The sequence below is a fragment of the Ostrinia furnacalis genome, unplaced genomic scaffold (genome assembly GCF_004193835.3).
Source record: "Ostrinia furnacalis isolate ACB-3 unplaced genomic scaffold, ASM419383v2 OfSCF1580, whole genome shotgun sequence".
In the NCBI taxonomy this organism is placed as follows: Eukaryota; Metazoa; Arthropoda; class Insecta; order Lepidoptera; family Crambidae; genus Ostrinia; species Ostrinia furnacalis.
The window spans coordinates 22419-46328 of NW_021131819.1; the positions used below are offsets into that span (position 1 = coordinate 22419).

Sequence of the window (23910 nt, forward strand, 5' to 3'; positions counted from 1 at the left end):
ACTCCCATGATTTTGGGAGTTTAAAAAAAAAGTAATGAAACTCAATCAGTACACTTTTTTTTCACTACAATTGTATTAACTGCACTTTATTACTTATACGTATTTAATTATTTTGATCTGAATAAAACGATAAAATGTCATGTCAAAATAAAAAGTGTTTTGTAGTTTCCGCAAGTTTAATAACAGAAATCAATTTTGTGGCCAAATGTTGTCTTACACACTGGCAACACCGCTTTTGACAGTCAGGCAAAAAATCGTGGATTCGGGAAATCCATCGAAATATTTTTGCCGATTTTCGTGAAGAAAACTAAGATAATAATTTACTACCGGTTTGAATTTAATTGGTTAAATTACAACAAAATCAACACTGCAAAGGTGTTTTTAACAGTAAAATGGAGAACGATATATTAGATTCACTTACCGACTTGGGGTAAGTTTCACAATATTATTTTTTATTACTCTGTTATTGATTTTATTACATATTTATCTTTAAAAACATAGAATAAAACTACTAGTCGTGTTTAAAAATATATTCAACCTGCTGACTTGGCGAAATCCTTTAGAAATATGCTTCGATTTTGAAATATAGGTTATGTTTTAGATCTAAATTTTTTGTAAGGTAAGCATTTTTTCTACAATTTTTTGATAGAATTATGCAAAACTCAATAAATTAATTTATACATTTAAATACGGTGCTGGTATGTATGTTTGTTATTTCCATTTCTAGTGACCATCTGGAATCATTTCTAACCACTATTATGTCTATTTACATTTTAAAAACGAAAGTAAAAGTCATAAATGAAGGAAAGTTATACAATTTGATAGTTTTCTGAACTTACAATGCAGTAACTATTTAATTTGTAAACCACAAATAATGTTTTTTCACAGCTACGATGGTCCCCTCTCCGATGAGGTGGCATTTTCGAAAGCTCTTGACGGTGGGCCCAAATCGTTAGAGTTCACCAAACTGGTCCACATACTAGCCGAAGAACTAAAGAAGCTGTTACAACTCGAAGAGACTGTCAACATGATGACCAGCGTAGACGAATCTAGTTCGTTTTTGCTAGAATTGAGCTCATTTTTGAAGGAGTTGGGTTGTCCTTACAAAAAGCTGGTTGTAGGTACGTATTTATGTAATGATTAACAAAGAAAGATATAAATAAAGTAGGAGATCTATCTTAGATTAGTGATAAGACTACCAAGAAAAAGTATAGTCTGAATAATTTGAGTGGGTAATGAAAGTTTATAATTATAGGTAGGTAATTGATTTTGACCTTATTTAACCCCTTACATGGTGGTGCCTAAATTGCCTCAATATTCTGGACTTTATTGATATGAAATAAGATTCATAACTTGAACATATTGAATAATTATTGAAAATTATGAATAAATGCTTAAAAATGCTGCTTATTTATACACGACATAATAACATGGATAAGACTTATGCCTTAATTTCCACAGGACACATGTCAGCCCGACTTCAAAGCAAGGAGGACCGACTTCTGCTGCTAGACTATCTGGTGTCGGAGCTGATGGCAGCGAGAATGCAGCGCGTTGACTGCCCCAAGGAGAAGTCTACGTCTGGCATGGACATTATTGTGGTATGTTACAAAGATCTGGTCTACTTTCATACTGTATTTTAAATGTGAAAAAAATTGTTGTTTATGCTCAAAAGCATGAAAAAACTGCTGTTATTTGAACACTATTTCTAATTCTCACAACAATTAAATTCTATATGAAGCAATTTAGAAGAAGGGCAAGTTACGCTGCACCATAATAAAAAAATTGGGGAAGATACTAAAAACACAGCAGAATTCACATCTAAGCGATAAAATTTTACATTTTCGACCAAGATTTAGCACAGATGAAAGCTAAAAAACACAAGGTGGACCTTAAAAGTAGCAGGAAGGCGCTGGACGCAGGCCGCTAGTCTCTACCAACCAGGCAGCATTGAAAGCATTGGGGGAGGCCTATATTCAGCAGTGGATGTCCTATGGCTGAGATGATGATGATGAAATAGGTTTCCCATACATACTCTTCATAACCATAATGTCAATACATATATTTATTCCAGCAAGAGTCACCAACTGCGAAGAACCTGAAAGACATTCTTATAGCATTGAAGTTTAACAAGCCTCCACCGAACATCACCCCCGAAGTGCTATTCGCTAAGTTAGAAGCCAAACTAAAGGACACCATTCAGAAAGACGGTATGTAGTATTAATTATTAATCGATACAAAATTCATTCATATTAAAATGATTTTATCATGTTCAGCCTATTGAAGTTTTTGTAATTCTAATTACCCTTTCACTGGATCATTGGTTACATTAAATAAATGTAATTTAAATAATTTGACAGCACCAATCAATTGATATACTTTTATGAGCTGTAATATTGTAATTCTTCTATGGGAATCTTATACAATCTGCTGATTACACAATTTTTAAAATATTTAATGTAAAACCTTAGTAGTAAAACACTGATGATTTTGAAGATGAAAGTAAATTCTCTGTCACGGTTAAAGGGTTAATAAATATTATCGAATTTATAATGACTTATCATTATCATTCAGCTAAACGAAAGGACACTGTAAAAGTTAAAGTACCAGGTATGTGCATCATCATCATCGTTCAATATTGATGTTGTAAAATCTAAAGGTACATTCACATTAGTATATTGTGCAGATTGAAATATTTGCAATTTTGCATGAGAAATTGCTGTCAACTTTTTGTAGGAAAAATAGAAGCATTATTTACTGTATGGATGATATCTTAAACTCATATTACAAGGTTTACTGTATGGATTCGAAAAGTTTAAGCCGAATCGCTCAGCGGGAACTCAGTGTTATAGATGCCAGAACTTTGGACACTCATCGAAAAACTGTAACATGCCTCCACGCTGTGTCAAATGCATTGAGGATCACTCGACTACCGATTGCCCAAAAAAAGATCGCAAAGAGCCTGCGCGATGTTGCAATTGCGGCCAGGATCATCCAGCTAACTACCGTGAATGCAAAACGCGCGTTTCATATGTTGAAAGCCTACACAAAAGGGCTAGTGAGCGAAAAGAACAAACGGCGACATCCAGATTGTTAAGTAAAACCCTGAATAGAACTTCAGCTTCTCGTCAACCTATAGGCGTTTCTGGACCTACACTCAAAACATGGGCCTCAGTATTATCTGAAACACCTAAGCAAGCGTCTTCAAGTAAGAAACCCGCTGAAGAATTAGGCAACAACAGCAACCTGACCACGGACCCCGTCACCAGGGAAATACTCGACATAATGGAAACTATTAAGAATATCAGGACTAAATTCCAATCTTGCACATCAATGTTCGACAAAATCATGTTAGTTCTTGAGCATCTCGGTCATTATGTTTAGTCGTGCGAAACTAGGTATAATATCATGGAACGCTGATGGTGTAAGAAACAAAGTGCATGAACTACTTGACCTAGCGGTGAGTGACTTATTTGTCGATGTAATAGCGTTATGTGAAACCAAACTTACCAAAAATGTTATAATTAATACTCCGGGATTTACTTGTTACCGTAAAGATAAAAACACAAATGGTAGAGGACAGGGTGTAGCAATATTGGTAAAAAACCGTATTCACCATTCTGTTGTCAGCGTACCTAATATGACAAACATGGAAGCTATAGCAATTAGGATCAATGTATCAGGCAAAGAGTTGGTAATTGCCTCTGTATACCAGTCTCCTAATTTGCATCTTGTCCACTCAGATATAGATACTCTACTTTCATTAGGGCCGAATGTTGTGATTTGTGGTGACTTTAATGCAAATCATGATTATTGGAATAGTAGTTATTGTAATACCCGAGGTAGAAGCCTTTTCAGACATATGCTTTCGAATAGCTACTTTATCTATGCACCTCCTTCACCAACACAATTAAATTACCGGTCTGACTTTAACGCTACGACTCCCGACCTCATACTGGCGTCAAATGCAGATTTGGTGAGTGATTTGGAGGTGGTTACAGCACTGTCATCTAATCACTTACCAATTTTTGTCCGCTTGTGGGGATCATCAGTCTCCAGTCATAAATCCAAATCATATCGATATGACAAAACTGACTGGAAAAAGTTCCGTAGTTCAGTGGATGATAACATTGTGCTAAGTGCAAAGCCTCTAAAATCTAAAACAGAAATTGATAATTCGGTTGCCACTTTTATCAGCTGCCTTATCACAGCTAGGGACACCCAAGTGCCAACTAGCGTGCATCACGACAGTCCTCGTAAGCTGCCGAGTTATATTAAAAAGCTTATACGTCAAAAGAACGCTCTGCGCAACCGAGAGCAAAAGCTACCTCGTGGTGACTTAAAGAGGCAATTGCGCTCTTTGGTTAACAAAATCCAGGCATGCATACGAAGCCTCATTACATACCATCAAGACAAGATCTGGAACGATAAACTGGCGAAGGTCGACAATGCTAACTCTGACCTCTGGCGACTCACTAGGTCCTTTCAATCCAATTCTTCTATCATTCCTCCGTTAAAAAGACCTAATGGTACTCTTGCCACTTCGGCTGTTGAACAAGCAAATGAACTTGCCTTAGCATTTAACTCAAATATGTGCCTTACTAAGGATTGGTGCAGTGACAAAGTCATTGAAAATAAGGTGCTTGCTTCAATGAATGTTCTGGATAGTCACAAAGACAATGTTCTCCAATACCCAGTAACACCACATGAACTTCGTTCTTTCATAAAAAAATTAAAAAATCGCAAGTCACCAGGTGAAGACGACATACACAATCTTATGCTTAAAAACCTGTCTCAGAAAGCTCTAGTACTTCTTACTAAAATCTTTAATGGTTGCTTTTATCTTGGCTATTTTCCTGATGCTTGGAAAACTGCTAAGGTAATAGCCTTAAAAAAACCTGGCAAAGACAATACAATACCTACCAATTTCAGACCAATTAGTTTGCTTTCCACCACTGGTAAGCTGTTTGAGAAGGTTATCTATAAACGACTCTTAAAATGCACTGATCAGTCAATTCTAAATGAGCAGTTCGGGTTCCGAGCATCTCATTCTACTGTTCAACAATTAGCTCGCGTATCCGAACATATTGCGCACTCTCTCAACATCAAACAGTCTACTGGAATGTTCTTACTTGACATAGAAAAGGCCTTCGATACCGTATGGCACGATGGCCTTTTGCATAAACTGATTGGTTTTGGTATCCCTTTGTGTCTGGTCAAATTGATCAGATCGTACCTACAAAATAGAAACTTTAAGGTACATATTGGGTCGGCTGAGTCGTCGTTGCATTTAATACCTGCTGGTGTGCCCCAAGGTTCCATTCTTGGTCCATATCTATTCATTTTATACATCAATGATATGCCAATACAGCCCCGAACTCGCTTAGCTTGTTTTGCAGACGACACAGCCTCGTTTACATCCTCGGAAGACATTAGTTTAGTAATAGACCGGCTCCAATTGTCCCTTGATGCACTGCACACGTACTTCACAGACTGGAAGCTTAAATTAAACAGCTCAAAAACTGAAGCGATTTTATTCACTCGAAAAAGACAACCACCTACAAAGAACTTAAAAATAGACGGCTATATAATTCCCTGGAGTAATTCAGTGCGATACCTCGGGGTTGTCTTAGACCAGAAGTTGAATTGGACAAAGCACGTTACCAACGTCAGGATAAAAGGTGCTAAAGCGTTAGGGTCACTTGGGCCTATAATGAATCGCAAATCTAAACTAAGCCCAGGTACTAAATTACTCATTTATAAAACACTTATAAGACCATGCTTAACTTACGCATGCCCTGTATGGAGTAGTACATGTCTGACAAACTATGACCTACTTCAAACTATCCAAAACAGGGCATTGAAAATTGCCTTTAATACTCCATTTAAAACGAATTTAAAAACACTACATGTAGACATACAATTTCCATTTTTAAAAGATTTTATTTATAAATTAACTTTAAAATTTTATGCAATGAATAAATACAACACTAATGAGTTAATAGCCAATATTTGCAAAACCACATTAACTGACTTGCGTTACATCGACAAATACGGAACTTACCGTTTACCGCATCACTACGTTTTGTTCCCGCCTGACCAGTCTCACGAGCCCCGCGTCTCGGAGCGGTGCCCCCTCGCACACCTTACTAACGTATGACGGTGGGAGGCAGGGTAGCTCCTATCGCGGCCCGCGCCACTGGTTGCTAGCTCCGGTTTGGTCAATCGTTTTTTGTAGCTAATAAGTTTTTTTTTGGCGCACATCTACCGCCTTACTTAATAAAATAGATAGCAATAAGCAATGTTTATCACAAAAATGTTGCACCTAGTTTATTGATTAATTTAGCACTTACAATACGTTTTATCAGTTTGAACATTGGTGTGTAAAATCTTTGGAGGCGCTAGTAGCCTGGTAAGATTAACGTTTAGCGAATGTTATAGTTGTAGCAATGTACAGTATCTTTGTTATTCACTTGTTTGTTACGTATTTATGTCAATAAAGAAATTTTAAAACTAAAACTAGTAAGTAATAAATATTTTAAAAACATCAAACTGTTTTATTATGTTCTCATTCTTACACTATTCATAGACAGGAAAGTAAGCCCCAAAAACATAAGAAATACCTATGCGGGTAGATATAAAATAGTAAAAATAACGCCTGTCGCTGCCAGTATCAGTTTACGATAATATGGACAAACCCTCTGTAAAAATACTCTTGAACAAAAAAATTCAAGGATAAAAAAGATAAGAGACAATAAAAAACGGAAATTTCATGAACATTCAATATATTTTTATGTTCACAACATAAACTACACAGCGACAAATATCTTACATAAAGTAGGTAATTAAATTATCACAAAAGAGATTGCATCTCTTTTTCTAATTATAACTATTTATTATTTATTAATCATTTGGAATGTCAAATTAACTTTTAAACAAGTAACATAACAGTTTTTTAGATCCTAATTTGCAATGGAAAAGATTCTCAATTCCATTAGGAAATAAAACATCGATATCTAAAAATACAGGTTTACGGTAGTTCGTGACACTCAGTGTCCAAAAAGGTGACAATATAACCTTATTCCAATAGGCTAGATGACAAAATTTCAATTATTTGTCCGTCATATAGATTACACTAGTTNTTACCTCTCAGTGTCTTGAGGCAACTTAAAAAAGTACATTCTGTGATTTTATTATTATTATTTAGGCAGTTAAATACTGCACAGTATTTTTTTTTTTTTTTCTTCCATCATACACAAGAATACGCGTGCGTGAGTCAATGTTCGCTCGTATGTGAGGCCTTGTCGAATAGTATCCTGTAGGTGGGCCATTGTGCGTGTTTTGTTTTCGATGTAAACTCGCGGAGATGAACAGGCCTGGTACGTCTTCCAGCTCGTGGTCGCCACTCGAGAACTTTCCTGCCCCAACGGCCATCAGGTCTGCGAGTTATGTGACCCGCTCACTGCCACTTGATTTTACCAATTCTGTGGGCTATGTCGGTATTTGTACCTTTGGTTCTCCTCCGGATCTTCTTATTTCTGATTCGATCACGCAGGGAAACTCCGAGCATAGCACGCTCCATTTCATTTAATTTATCCATTCCATTTACAATATTGTTTAGGAAAATTAATTAGCTTCAACATTAAAAAATTGCCATCGCTTCATCGCCGTTTTGGTGAGCCTTCTTATGAGGCCCATTAGTAAGTGGTAAAATAAAGTTATTTATTTCACTCTTAAAAAAATGGTGGATTATAATGAACATTTATTTTCTAGTGGTCCGATCGCCTCAAAACCAAGAAGGACGTCATCCAATCCACGTACCGTCCGAAACGCGAGCAGCTCAAAGTCAAGCCGGACGTCCGGCTGTCCGACTTCCTAGCGGCTCGGACATCGCTGCTTCAAGTTGAGAAAACCTCCAGCGTATCTGTCCGGAAGAACACAAGAAGTGATGTCAATAAAGTTGTCATAGGACAGGTAAGATTTACCAACGACTCAATTGTCAATTTCTTATTTTATTTTCATAAGGTAATACCTACATACGAGTATGTACTCCATACTAATACTAAATAGTTTATTGCTTCCATAATGTTTACAAAAGATACAATTATGGACCCTACCTACTGTCGGGCACTGCATTTTAGGTTGACACTAGAGTGAGATTATAGGAATGTTTCCTGGGTAAAAAAGCAAGAGTTTGAATTAGTCTGTCAGTTAACTTATCAAAAAATACTCGTATTTTTCACCTTTTCAAACTAATGAAAATTGACAGAGTTAAAGCGGCCAACCCGTGACGTCAAGGCCTGATTAAAAGTGTAGCACGGTGTGACGTCACGCGGAACTTTCAAGTCAGCATAACTTCGTAATTTATTGTTTGATTGACAAATCTATTGTTTTAGGTTCCCGACAGAGGAGGGAGGCCAAACGAACAACAGCCTCCACCTCCAGAAATGCCTTCGTGGCAGCAGCGGACTGCGGGCCCTCAGGTATACGGGATTCATCATCATCATCATCTTCCTCCTACTAATATGATGACAGAATTTAAGGATTTACCCCAGGAAGGCACCCACGGCGAAGAATCTAGACCGCTCTTTCCCGCGTATTCTGGAGACAAAGGATGCCAAAAGTCAGCTTCAAAGGACCTTGCCAAACTCGTACAAATACCGACCGCTTCACCGAGTGATCTTCCGACCACTTTACCGAGTGACCTACCGACCACTTCACCGAGTGACCTACCGACCGCTTCATCGAATGACTTACCGACCGCTTCACCGAGTGATCTACCGGATCGCTTCACCGAGTGACTTACCGACCGCTTCACCAAGTGACACCGTAATACCACTGCAACCGTGGACCGTTGTACTACAAAAACGCCCTAAAAAGGGTACAAAGCAAAAGGGCCGACCGGAACGCAGTCGCAACAGCCGCGCGAGACGGAAGGCCCGCAGATTAGAGAAGCAAATCGCAATCGCAGCGGAAACGCAGCGCGAATTGCCTTCCACCTCTAAGGTGTTGAAGGCACAAAGTGTCATGATACCACCACCACATATTCCCCCCATTTCCAAGGTTGCTACTATGGTACAAAGTGTCATGATTCCTTCACCATATATGCCATCCATTTCTAAGGTGACTCAGACACAAAGTTTCGTTAAACCACCACGATCACCAGATAATATCCCATCCAGCTCCAAAGTACCACCCCCGACCCCCATCTCTAAAGTGTATACTGAGGCACAAAGTGTCATGATACCACCATCACCAGAGCATATCCTGTCCACCACAAAATTACCACCAGCATCACCAGAGCATATGCCTTCGACTTCCAAGTTACCACCATCACCACCACGACCCAAGCCCATCTCTAATGTGTCGACTGAGGCACAAAGTGTCATGATTCCACCACCACCAGAGCATATCCCTTTCAGCTCCAAGTTAGCACCAACTACGCCTATCTCTAATGTGTCGACTGAGGCACAAAGAGTCATGATACCACCACCACCAGAGTGTATGCCTTCCACCTCCAAATTACCACCACCTATGCCCATTTCTAAGGTGTCGACTAAGGCACAAAGTGTCATGATACCTCCACCAACAGACCATATGCCTTCCACCTCCAAATTACCACCACCACCGACGTTATCTAGCCAGTCAAAGAGACAAACTCCGAGAGGGAAACGCGGTCGGCGGACGGCTTCGGCGACCCCTGAAAAGCAACCTGGGATTGTGCCTTCCAAAAAGCGCCCTCGACTTGAAACCAAGTCTCCCGAGGAAGCCAAACGCACGAAAACCACCGCGAATCCTACACGGACGGTGATAGATCAGAGTCAATTGGAACTGCAAATAGCAGTCACTACTGTCCCGCAAGGATCCCTTTCTTCGAGCCAGGCAAGACAACTTCAGGATGCCATCGTAGATAGCATCGTGGAAGTAGTCCTGTCTCCGTCTCAGACCGTTCTAGCTCCATCTTTCCGCGGGCGCCCTTATCTCTACCAAGGGGCCCTGGCGATGTGGTGCGAGAATGATTACACTCGCGACTGGCTAGAAAACGCTCTGAAATCCATACCATCTCCCATCCCTGATACCACTTTAGTAGTCGTGAAACTTTCCGACTTGAAGAGGAAGATCAGAGCCGGTCTTCTTTTGCATACCTTTATCACCGACGCGGCGATGATTCAGAAAGTCCTTTGCTCCCAGAACCCTTGGTACCAGGTCGATACCTGGCAATGCTTGAGTATGTCGGTGAAGGAAGGTGATGGTCATAGGCATTTACCCCCCAAATACAAGGAGGTATATATGACCTTGGGGATTCCTGAAGNTTATTAGAAAATATTAGACTCATATTTTTATTTTCTTTCATAATTGAATAATAACAGTGCTACATCGATTTGAAATAGCGCATTACGTCACGCTTGACATATTTTACTCAAAAGTGACGTCACGCGACATTTCAACTCAATTTAATACTGTAATTATTCGATTATGAAAAAAAAAATGTGTCCAAAATTTTTTTATTATCTGTCTGACGGACTAAACAAAATTTCGATTTCATTACCCAGTCATCATCCCTAGTATTGTAACTAAGACTTGTTGCGAACTTTTTGGCTATTGTGGGTGTCATGAAGTATTTGACACTGACTGTACCAGAATAGTCGATATCAGAGACCGACAATCTTGCAAACAAAGCTGCAATCTCAGCAAAACAAATCTCGAAAGCGAATTAATTATTCGCCAAGTTTTGTTCACATAGGAGCGAAGTAGAGAAGCGATCACAGTCGAATCTTTGAATGATACATAATATAAATTAGATTGTTACTAGTTGTGCGAATTTATAGAAACAAATTATATTATTTTAGTGGTTCCTAAAGCTGACACATATAATTTAATGCTTAATATAAATACAAAGTTTAGTAAAACTAACATAGGGGAGAGTTCAGTATTGTACCGGCGCCGGGTAAATTGTACCACCCTCATATTTCGTAAAGTATTTATTGAATGTCTGTAATTGCAACACTCAGCGATACACAACTAAAATCAATTAATATCGGCCATGTGGTTTTTGCCGTGACAACAATAACGTGTGTTTTATTTTGAAAAGTATTTTTTCATTGTTTTCAAGTAACTTTTGACAATTCATGTTTAGTTTGTAATTTTGTTAAATTTAATCACAGGGTGTTTCTAATATATTATTTAGAAGCGTAAATTAGTGTGGATTACAATTATTTGAAACATTTTTCGGTACTTATAAGCTATATTTTTTACCAATTTTGTAAAGGCACTATCACCTAGTCGGCTAAATTGTACCACACCAAGTTGTATGGAACTTTACCAAAGGATTTTGAATTTTTTTTTAGTAAATCATATTTTGAAGTTATAATAGCGTAGTTATGTTTGACTAACAATAAATGAAAGCAAAAGACTGGCAAAGTAGATTAGGTACAAGTGTGCGTTACGATAATTGGAATTACAAAACTTGTACTCAAAATCGTGATAACGTGTAAAACAATATCGATTGTCTATGTTATTAACTACTGTTCCTTTTCGTTTCCTAATTTGTTAAGAATGTATCGTATAATATTTTGCCATAGTTTTTTTATAGGCTTGAAATTTATTGAAATTCAATTTAGTAACCCTGTGGTACAAATTATCCAACCGGTTGGCTAAATTGGACCGAAGCTCTGAACTCGTACTTTGTTGATTTGTGCTAAATATACAACAATCATGTTAATTAATACTTATGAAATAGTAAGTTGAATAATGTATCTTTTATTATATACCATGGACATTAGCAAAAACAAAAGAAAACTATGTGTAAAATGGGATTGTAAAAAACTGGTCCAAATTAGCGGACTCTCCCTTATAAGGCACTTATATGTATAAATTAATGGCTTACATTTTTGGTTGACAGCACCAAAATAATTGGAATGTTTCAACTTAAAACTAATAAGGCACTTACAATGTACGTTTAGTATGTATCACATTTGTGCTTAGTACATTAGTAAAAATATTAACATAAAATAAAAATTGAATTAAATAAGTAGGTATATTATAAAATTGAGTAGATGATAGAAAGTAGATAGGTAAAAAATAAGCATATTAACCACTTAGCAGTTAGTTATTAATATAATTAATTGAAAAAAAAAGTAAGTTTCTTTAAAAGTTATAACCTTGAATTGCATTAATAAGTCCAAAATTGATCATTACTATGTATTATTCGCCTAATTCTGATATTAACTAATTATTATAAATATATTAATCAAACAATACGGTGTTATGAGGTAACCACGTACGGTAATAATACATTTAATTAAATTCTAATGTAAATAAAAACATTTTGTTGATCACCTAAATTACGTTTCATAAGTTAAGATCGGCTCTATGTCATAATATGACTCATAATTTGAACTATTCTTTCATACTTAATAATAATACATGTGTAATATTAACTCCTTTTAGAAGTCATGAAAAAAACATAAGTAATGGATTTAAAAAAGATTAAGTATAATTATAGAAAAAACATGGTATAATTGACCTAAAACGTAATGCACTGCTAAAATATAGACTGCATTAGATATTCGATTTAAGAAACGTTATAAAATTGCGATTCAAAAATATAATAAAAGCTTTTTAGATTTACCAGTAAATCTAATATAACAAAATACAGCGAAAATATTTCATTTAAAATTGTAGAATACTGTAAAAAAATCGACAGTAAATAAATAATTTGCCTAGTATATTATACTTTCGTGTAAAAATATAACTTTCTAAAATTGTCATAATAAGGTCGTAATTAAAATACTGAATAGTATAAATTCATTGACCCGTCATTGATATGGTTGAAAAGTAATACAATATACATCAACTATTGATAAATGGTTTGTTCACGTCTTCAAACAAGTTTAAATAGATCAGCTTTCTTTCCCCGAACTAGAATCAGAAGTAATAATAACTTCCTTATCAAAACTGACTGAGCTATCATAATCTAGGTAGTCCATATCTGTCAGTTGCCTTTTGATCATTAGGTGAGGAGTTTTCATCACTTTTTTCTCTTTCAAAAACTTAGGTATAAACTGCTTACTTTCCATCAGGAACTGTATTATAACCCTCTCAAAGAATAAAGCTACTATGAAATTAATTATTGCTAGTATAATAATCATGTAGGATAGCAAAGAATCTTTCGGCATTCGCAGTTCCAAGAACGTGGCCAACCATTGCGCAGGGGAGATCGTTATGTATGCACTGATAGCTGTCATGATGACAGCGCTTATCATAAGCTGTTTGTTTGTAATGACAGATTTTCTATACGGAGACCCGTGACTGAAAACTATAGCCTGAGTTATGTACTGGAACATAGACACAGTAAAAATGGCGTAGTTCTCCCAACATTCGTTCGCTTCTTCTCCTGCATAAGTGTGTCTTTCGTACCAGGGGAAAGTCGTCAACGCGTAGTAGCTTAAATACTGCGTTATAAATATGAGCCCGAGTTGTCCTATAAGAGAAAATAGAGGGACTAACCCTAGCAAAGATGTTAAAGGTGGTATCTTACATAGTTTTCCCGTATAAGCCTCCGTCATGCCGAAGAAAAACGCGAAGTTGACGATCAAGGCGACATCTATGTATAGGAACTGGAAGTCTGTGAGATTCGCGTCGAAATAGTACAAGAACGCCACAGAGAGAAACTCGGTGAGTGAGTACGCGATCATGAACTTGAACACGCCGAACGATGTGGTGAGAGCGGCGCGGCCCTCCCTGGAAAACAAAATTATGTTTTAGAGTCAGAGACAATGTATTAGTTTGAAATAGATTGAGCTATAATTAATTGATTAAGACATAAATAAGCCCAATCGTTTATGAGTGAGCAACGGACTGCGAATTTGAAAGTACACTAGTTCGTTAAGGGTTTGACGCAGACACCCATTCGCGAAATGGTCACACTCAGATAAAAGTTAAAGCCTACCATTTTCGACACAATAGTTCAACTTGTAGGTTGAAAATTTTATAGCCTGACCAGGAACATAAAAACCCTGGCATAGAGGCGCGTCAAATGCATTTGATAGTGCAACACTGAGTATAGTCGTACCTGTGTTAAATTAATAGGCTAACTTTATGTATCAGGATTCAGGATTACGGGCTAATTTGATATTTTCATGAATTAACGAAAAAATATTATTATAGGTAACCTTGTTTAAATAAATTAAATGAAAACATCAATCGAGCTAGTAGGATTTATTTTATTATTCATCAATAATCAAATTCAGAACTTGAATATTCAACTGCAATGTTTGCTCATGAACGCTTCAAACTCGGTACTTCTTTCCCAATTCCATAAAATTCAACACTTAGAAAGTGACAAATTTTTTTAAAATAGGTAGTTGAAACAAACCACAACTAATTTTCATAGTGGACTGTACTATGCGATAAACATGTCAGTCAATTTGACAACCTTTGTCGGAAACATTATTCAATGAAAATATTGTCCGAACCCTTAGTATTTCTCTTCGACAAATACTTTAACACATTGTAAACCATTTTTCTTTCACGACTATAAAAAGATTTTAGCAATTTAATTCACAAAATCAATTGCGCACATCCCAACTAATATTATAAATGCGAAAGTAACTCTGTCTGTCTGTCTGTCTGTCTGTCTGTCTGTCTGTTACGCTTTCCCGCTTAAACCTCGCAACCGATTTTGATGAAATTTGGCATAGAGATAGTTTGAGTCCCGGGAAAGAACATAGGATAGTTTTTATCCCGGTTTTTGAAACAGGGACGCGCGCGATAAAGTTTTTCTGTGACAGACAAAATTCCACGCGGGCGAAGCCGCGGGCGGAAAGCTAGTTTAAAATAAAGTTTGTTTACACTTTGACAGCAATAGACTGACATGCAAGGTGACATGACAATGAAGTTATCAGTTACTGTTGCCATTAAAAGAAATTAGTACCATTAGTTTTCCGCAACATGGCGAGGGTTTTTATGTTCCTGGTCAGGCTATAAATAACTTTTATCTGAGTGTGACCATTTATATTTCAGGGCCAAGCTATTCTCCACCTGTCATACTCGAGTCCCCTAGTGTAAGATGTGGTGTCAAAGTAAGACTGATGTCAAGATGTCAGACAACTACGCCATATCAACCGCTGATGGGATTTATTGAAAGACGTGTATTAGCTGCCGAATGCTTTATTGCACTGATAATAAAAATGTTAGAACTAACAAAGTCCCAAATGTAGGTCAGGCGTAGCTGGCCAAAGTGCATGAATAAAATGCAAGTTAACAATAAATTAATTACTAATAAAAATGTGCGAGTTGACTCGTACACCTAGGACTACACCACTGTCCCCTGGCCATTCATACCTGAGCACCCTGGAGACACAGACGATGTCGGGATGCGCCGAGCTGAAGGGCGCGGCGACGCTGCTCTCAAGTTGTGGTGCTATAGTCTATCCAATATAGCTTGATTAGAATGACAGCTGCCATCAAAAGTAACGACATAACTTTGTAGTAGCGATCAATGAGAGCTAAATATTGGCGGACAAGAAATAATTCACGTCTGACCTACAAACAATATTTTCGACGACAGTGCTTCCAATAAAAATGTTAATTTCGTGTAAATGCAGCGTTAAATTACACCAATAAGTAGTAATTCGAAATTATAAAAATCAAGCTAGAGTATTAACGACGTCTCTACAAGGTTATCTCGAGTTACAAAAATGTTAGTGTTGGGACATATCGACAAATGTCATATTAAATTAAAACTATAATTTCGTGTAAATGCAGCGTTAAATTACACCAATAAGTAGTAATTCGAAATTATAAAAATCAAGCTAGAGTATTAACGACGTCTCTACAAGGCTATCTCGAGTTACAAAAATGTTAGTGATGGGACATATCGACAAATGTCATATTAAATTAAAACTAATTTTTTAACATATTATTTAACAAATTTTTTTTCTAACTAATTTTTTAACATATTTAAGTCAAGTTATAAGTTTTTCTAAAAAACCAAAAAACATTTCATTCTTAAATAATCAAACATCGGAAATCAATCACCGGTAATTTTTTGGGTATTCATAGCACCGTTGCTCTAGAAGAGATGCCTACCGCCCTCTAGCGAGAGGAAAAAACCACTGAAGAACACTGATGATAATGACTACGACTTAGGTTGTACACCCTTGACATGAATTTTAAATTTTACTGTCTTTAAATTTAAATTATAATTGACATTTTTATGAATAAAGATATGAAGAAAAATTGGGTGCATTTTTTTATATCATTTTTTCGAAAACTTATCGATACATCTATGTGAACCGTACGAAACATACCCAGCACTAGTCACATTCGTTTGACAGCTGTCATTCTAATCAAGCTATATTGGAAAGACTTTAGTAGTGTGGCGTAAGGCAGGGTACTCACCTGCCATGTAGCACGTAACGTAGCATGTAACGTAACCGACCTTCAAGTGAGTACGGCTCGTCCACGGTCATCGTGTATCTGGCTGCGAGCTCCTGAATCCTACTGCGAGCCGCCTTTGTGCTCGCAGTGATACCGCCACTCGGCGGGTCGCTGCGATCTCCCTGCGAACCACGCGCGAGCAGCTCGCAGCGGGCTCGTGCCTTACTCACTTGATACAGTATCTGATACATTACATGCTACACGGCTAGATGAGTACCCTGTTTAACACTACTGCGTCCCCTGACTACAACATGCATTTCTTGGCCAACTGCATCCCTTGGCTACAGCCACTTACCTGAGCACCCTAGAGACGCAGACGATGTCGGGGTGAGCTGAGGTGAAGGGCGCGGCCACGCTGCTCTCCAGTTATCATACCTGAGTCTTTTGGCTATACCACGCCAATCATGTCCTAATCCCTTGGCTACACTAGTACGCCAGTAGTACCTTGATCCCGTGGCTACACCCTGCCATTGCGTCCCCAGGCTACACCACTTAGTCCCCTGGCTACACCACTTAGTCCCCTGGCTACAGCCATTCTTACCTAAGTACCCTGGAGACACAGACGATGTCGGGATGAGCCGATGTGAAGGGCGCGGCCACGCTGCTCTCGGTCTGCGACAGCGAGATGCCGGTGTGCGCCGCCCGTAGCGCGCCGCAGTCGTTGGCGCCGTCGCCGCACATGCCTAACAAAAATATTACATTAATCATAACGAATACAACTGGGAACGAAAAGCCAGTTCGTTCGTTTCAGCCAAATTAAGTCCACTGCTGGACAAACGCCTCCGCCAAAGATTTCTATAGCGACCGGTCCTGCGCTGCCCGCTGTACTTTCCGAGAACCCGAGAGTGGAAACTCGAGAACTTTAGATGACGCCCAACGGCCATCAGCTCTACGAGCCATGTGCCTCGCCCACTGCCACCTGATTTTAGAAATTCTGCAAGCTATGTAGGTCACTTTGGTTTTTCTACAGATCTCTTCATTTCTGATTCGACCACGCAGGGAAATAAGCCGAGAAAAAGCCAGTAACACCACAAATAATGGTGTTATTATTAGTTGGCGAAAAGCGTGTACGGTTCCCATAGTTTAGCCACTGGACTATAAACGCGTGTGCGGATTGTGAAGCTTACTATCACACTAGAAATAACAACCACGACTACTGTAGTAGCCTAAATCCTANCATGAACCCTAATGTGCATGACTTCATACTCAAATGTGCATGACTCAACTCAGCGATTACTCAAAAATAAAGATATTAGCATAAGACAAGTGTTCTGCAATTATTATTATAAATTAGCCTAAATATAGTATAGTTTTTAAGTTTGTAAATTACCTGTACAAATTTAGTTTGTTATTGTTTAATAAAACCCATTTTATAGATAAATAATATACAAGTTAGGAAAAGATCAAATCAAATTATTATTGTAATGTAGAGATAAAATAATGCAAAACCTTATTGATAATGTGACATTTGGTTAGTGAAGGATTGGTCTTAAAATTTTGTAATTTTATCATTATTTCTCTGATAACTATTTCCGATATTTTTTATTTCCTGTATTAAAAACAATGCTACTTATACTTCTTCTACTGCTACTTTATTCTAATTGTATTATTTGTTACTTGTGCTGTTAATTACAATTCTCAATCCGTTAAAAAAAAATTTTGTGTAGCCCCCTTGTTGGCCTAAAGTAAGTTACCTATTCTCAGAACACAAATAACCCATTTGTGGTCTTGATTAATTAATTTCAAATATTTATTTTAAAGTGTCGATGTTACGCAGTTTTCATGAAATCCGATAGAGGTTTTCGACATTTTTCAAATATTATATTTACCACAAACATAGCAGAAGCAATCTGGATTAAGCACACAACATCTTCATAACGAAGCAATATCGAAAACACCAACATAATATATTTTTTTGTCCAATTAAATCAAAAATCTAAGTAAAAATATTAAATGAAGGTAGACAGCTATAACTTAAAAACAAGAGCTGTTAGAGAAAAACTGTTGCCTTATTTAAAAAATATGCGTCAATTTGAGATAGAAACTGAAAAAAAATCACAGGAAACAAACAATTTTATTTTTTTTGTTGACCAGTGTTATTTTTGTTCGATAGGGTACACTTCTGAGGTGGTCCCATTGTCACCAAGTTAGGATCTGATGATGGGATCCTAGGGAAATCGAGGGCAACCCTCAAATTTTATAGGCACGTATATCGTTTTTCAAACTTTTTCTTAAGTTATTCAAGTATTTGCTCCTGGAAATCATCATCTCATATTGATGAGCTGATGATAGAAGGTAAAACTCCTTAATGCTTAGGAGTTGGAAGATAATTCTTTTAATTTTATAGATAAGTATAGTTTCTAAAGTTATTCAAGTGTTTACATCAGATATTCATCATCTCATCATGATGAACTGGTCATGGTAGGTACAACTCCTTAATGCTTAGGAGTTGGAGGATAATTCTTTAAATATTATAGTTACAAATCCGTACCGCGCGGGAATAACTTGACATGTCATTTTTGCGTACTTTTCAGGGGAGCGATTTTAAAGTTTAGAGTTCTCTGGTAAATCCTAATTAATGATAATTGATATTTTTATGATTGAAATAAGCTAATTTGATGCGTATCTTTCGATTGGCGTAAGAATTTGATTAAATTATCTTCTTAATCTATTAAAAAAAAGACTTGTCAAGTTGTGTACCGACGACTTGTCAAGTTATTGACCCAAGAAAAACAGATATTTAAGGTCTAATAGTTGTGTTTATGTTAATTATTTTAAATAAAGTATATGTAAATAAAACAAAATATGAAAAAATAATATATTTTTATTATTATACAATGAATTTCTATCAAAAATAAAGGAAATTAACAAAATTACGTTGTTTTTTCATTTTACATACGTTGTATGCATAAGTTTTAATTAAAATGAAATTAAAAGTGACCTAATAAATCATCATTAGCTTGTGTCACTAATAGATATAAAAAGAATATAACTTTTATTATTATAAAACATTTTTTTATCAAAAATAAAGGACATTAACAAAATTGCGTTGTTTTTTCTTATGACATACGTTGTGTGCATAAATTTTAATTATAATGAAATTAAAAGTGACTCAATGCATCAGCATTAGCTTGTGTCACCAATAGAATATAAAAATAATATAACTTTTATTATTATAAAAATTTTTTTTTATCAAAAATAAAGGAAATTAACAAAATTGCGTTGTTTTTCTTATGGCATACGTTGTGTGCATAAATTTTAATTATAATAAAATTAAAAGTGACTCAATGAATCATCATTAGCTTGTGTCACTAATAGATATAAAAAGAATATAACTTTTATTATTATAAAACATTTTTTTATCAAAAATAAAGGACATTAACAAAATTGCGTTGTTTTTTCTTATGACATACGTTGTGTGCATAAATTTTAATTATAATGAAATTAAAAGTGACTCAATGCATCAGCATTAGCTTGTGTCACCAATAGAATATAAAAATAATATAACTTTTATTATTATAAAACATTTTTTTTATCAAAAATAAAGGAAATTAACAAAATTGCGTTGTTTTTCTTATGGCATACGTTGTGTGCATAAATTTTAATTATAATAAAATTAAAAGTGACTCAATGAATCAGCATTAACTTGTGTCACCAATAGATATTAAGATTTATAATCTTATGTTTAGTCTTCCATGTTTTCTTCTGCATCAGGGTCATCTATATCAATATCAGGGTCGACATTCTGAGTTTCCGAGTCCGTCTTTATGTTTTTAAAAAAATCATGAAATACTGGATCTATTAGTGGTAATAAATCCATCAAATCCTTCTTTTTTTCCTTGCTTATTGGCAATGGTTCTTTGGATACTGCTTCTAACTGTACGTTATCTAAATTGCATAATTTGCCTCTCCTCCTAAAGTTGATAACGTTAAAACGGCTCTCCCTGTCGAGATCTGTCTTGAAATAGATATCTCCACTGGGTTTTCTAAATTGCAGCCACTTTACAGGTTGCCATTAAAATTTATTACCTGAAACATCCCTTTTTTTATCAGGAACGGGCCTTTTTTAGAACTCAAATCTGAGAACTTGAGAAATTGTTTCAATTGCATTGGTATCACATGGAATGGGTTTTTTATTTTAGAAGACCTCACCAGCTGCATCCAGTCATTCAGGTGATTAATTTTAAGTTGAGTCTTTTTTTTCGTCCTTTCAATGATAGCATGATCCGAATCACATTCCATATGGCTGTGTCCGCTGATAAGAAACTTGTGGTTAATTATTTCTAACGTCGGATGTTGATGCAATAGGAACATGAACATCATAGCAACTATGTTATTTTTATTCTGACCCCCACATGTATCTGAATAAAATGTGACCTCTTTTATATTTGGAGGCAAATTCTGAAGCATATGCCACAAGCAAGATGCGATTTGATTGGCACCACGTGCACCAGTCGTTTCGTCCCACATATAACAAGTAGCTTTATCATCAGCTAAATTATGTATTGTGAGATTAAAGGACCATAACTGCCTCTTATAAAAAGAGACTGAAGTTTTGAGGTTTGGAGTTGGCAAGCATTGTTGTAGATCGAATGTGTAGACTCCAATTGACGAATCGCGTTTCGCATCTTCTTTATCCTTCCTTTTTTCGGCATAAGCTTTTTCAGCTAATCTTTGATGTTCAGCAAGTTCAAGTTTTAAATCGAGGTTTTCCTGTCCTTTAGCTAACGAGATCTTCGTATTCAGCAAATCACATGTATGACACGTATCTTTTGCCGGTTGTTTAAAAGATAAATTTAAATCGTGAAAACATTTAGAGTACAACTTTAATGATACAGGGTTTGTGCAACTTTCTTTGTACAAACGATACATAGCTGCAATAGACAGGTCTGAAGATAAGTATTTTCGATTTGTTCTTTTTCTGCAGTAATGACTCTCGTAATTTGGGAATAAAAGTATATGGTTTATGGCTGTAGTAGTATCATCTATAGTTTTTTTTGTCGTAGGTGCTTGACAACCCCTTTGATCAGTAGGAATGACACCACTTGGAGAGTTTTTTTTCTTTTCAATAACTATATTAACAAATCCTCTAGTTTCCCCAAGTGTTCTACACAAATATTCTTTACAAATTGGCCTCTCTTCATTATTTATAAAAAGTTTATATTTGCAAAAATAATCTCTGTTAACTATTCTGCTATCAGTCTTCTGTGATTTCTTTGGTAATATCGTAACAAGACCAGCTATATGCATTGATCTTCGATCTCTACTTCCTAAACCCCAATATGCGTCAAAACATTGCTTTCTTTCTATTTCAGAAAATCGTTCCAAACATTTTAATCTACAAGTGCTTAGTGAACGCAATTGCCTCTCATCTTTTATTTTTCCTTTTTCAGTAACATAGCTTTTACCAGAATTTCTTAGTCTCTTAGATTCTTCTTTCTCCTTTCTTGATCTTCCCTTTTTTTTCTTTTTAGTACGTTCTTCGTTTGTCTCTTCAGTTTGTGTTCTTATCGGTGTGTCTTCATCATTGGTTTCCGTCGCAATGTTAATATCTAAAACAAAATAACAGATTGTAACTTTATAATATTATTATCATTCACACGTCGGTGGCGTTTTTAATTTATATCAAACTTAACTTATCTGCATACCTGAAATAAAAGATGTAGTTTCCTGTTCTGTATTATCTTCCCCAGAAGTATTAGGTAGCATTCCTTGCTGTTCTGCTCTTTCGTTTTCATTTTCTACAGAAACAGTTGCTTGCATCACATCGTTATCGATTTTATTATTATTAGATATGTTTTTATGTGTATCTTTAGGAGTTGAAATATCATCACAGGACTCGCAATCAGTTTCTGAATCATCGTTTGTATTGTTCATTATTTTTTCCATTAAATCAGGATATTGCACCAACTCATTAGACCTCAAGTCAAATTCTAGATCTGGTTCCATTAATACATCGTACATTTCTTTCGTTCTCGGTGACATATCCCGAACAGGGGATGATGTTTGATCTTCATTTTCCAGATCTTTTAGTAATGGAGATGATTCCAAAGTTACTGAAGTATCACTTCTTGCATCAAAATTCGGTTCACCTGAAATAATATTAAATTGGATATTATACTGAAGTAAATATCAAATTTCCATCCAATCTAATACAAAAAAACAGTTTAAACTAGTAATCAAGACTTTCACCGTTTTGTAATAAGGGGGGTGAGTTTGTTTGTTGAGTTGAATAAATAAATGTAAAAAAATGTTAATGTGTTAAATTGTCAGCTGTAACGTTGCCGTTTGCTGTTTTTCCACAAATTAATATTTCTTCTCAATATTCTGATTTTGGATACCACTAGCGACATCTATTGGCGTGATTTAGAATTAATTTGCAATAGATGGCGCTTTTTGCTCAGTTAATTGAAATATACTTTGATGAAACATTTCCTAGTGTTTTTATATTGATTATTCTATTTTTCAAATAGAATGTTTTCAGTGTTCTGGAAATTGTTTTCATCATGGTTTTATTAGTACAGTATTTACTTTTTCAAACGGCGAAACGAAACGTATCGCGATGTCTATGACAGAGCGGCTGTCAGTGGAGCTGTCAAATGACTTAGGAATTTGTCGATCGTGCGCAACCGCAATTTGATTATTTTCGGGAATGTAATTCCTTTTATTTCAAATCGGGTGGTGCAAAATGCATCCACGATAATTTCTTGATGAATAAATAAAAATAACACACATGAGGTAAGTTCCCGTCGGAGAATTTATTTATTTTTCGTGATTGATATTTTTCGTATTCCAGTACGTGGTTATTTCATGTGATCGTTTCTTTTTTTTCCTCCAAAATGGCCGGTGTTGTTTTTGTTAGGTTGAATGCATTCTTGTTTTCTTAGCCATCGTTTATGAGTTCTGTGGCCCTATTAAAGTATTGAAGAGTCGAGTCAAATTCAAGTTCATTCCTTCGTACCTGCTGCTGTTCTGGTTCATCGGAGTTTTGTTCGTTCCTTCGTGAATCGCGAAGAAACTTTCTGTTATGTTAACAAGTGATCTGAGTTTTCTCAAAGTGCAAATGCTTTTTTAGTGTTGTTGAAAACTTTGCGAAAAGACGCTTTTGGTGTATAATATTATGTGTGTTCATAAATAAAGTAAAATTATTAAATTGAAAAGTTTTTGTTTATTTGCATTTCCATGTGCAATGTAGAATTTTTCCAAATCCATTGTTTTGAAAATAATACAATACGTACACCATAAAGATAAATACTTTCAAAATAATGGATTTGAAAAAATTCTACATTGTACATCAAAAAAACAATAATTCTTTGAAGGTTATGAGGGCCTATGTGTGCGTGAACTGTGTGTATGTATGCGTGGACTTTATGTATGTATGTGTGCGTGTACTATGTGTGTATGTGAGCGTTACGTACGTAGGTTAAGTACAGCGAATTTAACACCAGGCTGTCAATTAGTAGGCTC

At 36.1% G+C, this 23910-nt stretch overlaps 3 protein-coding genes across 3 annotated transcripts; 2 read left to right on the plus strand and 1 right to left on the minus strand.

Annotated features, from left to right (window-relative positions):
* The first annotated feature begins 319 nt into the window (after window positions 1-319).
* Window positions 320-8801, plus strand: LOC114353060 (protein FAM98A-like). Its single transcript, XM_028304879.1, has 8 exons — window positions 320-430; window positions 889-1121; window positions 1462-1601; window positions 2075-2210; window positions 3176-3350; window positions 4198-4696; window positions 7774-7974; window positions 8397-8801. The coding sequence occupies exons 1-8, from the start codon at window positions 393-395 to the stop codon at window positions 8799-8801; spliced, it is 1827 nt and encodes a 608-aa protein (XP_028160680.1). The 5' UTR covers window positions 320-392.
* Window positions 8802-9072: 271 nt separating this feature from the next.
* Window positions 9073-10320, plus strand: LOC114353061 (WAS/WASL-interacting protein family member 3-like). Its single transcript, XM_028304880.1, has one exon. It carries the CDS (start codon window positions 9073-9075, stop codon window positions 10318-10320), a length of 1248 nt encoding a protein of 415 aa, XP_028160681.1.
* A 2174-nt stretch (window positions 10321-12494) lies between these two features.
* LOC114353062 (probable cation-transporting ATPase W08D2.5) lies at window positions 12495-17121 on the minus strand. Its single transcript, XM_028304881.1, has 2 exons — window positions 16985-17121; window positions 12495-13743 (listed from the first exon to the last, which is right to left on the minus strand). Exon 2 carries the CDS (start codon window positions 13695-13697, stop codon window positions 12903-12905), a length of 795 nt encoding a protein of 264 aa, XP_028160682.1. The 5' UTR covers window positions 13698-13743; window positions 16985-17121; the 3' UTR covers window positions 12495-12902.
* Between the last annotated feature and the right edge of the window lie 6789 nt (window positions 17122-23910).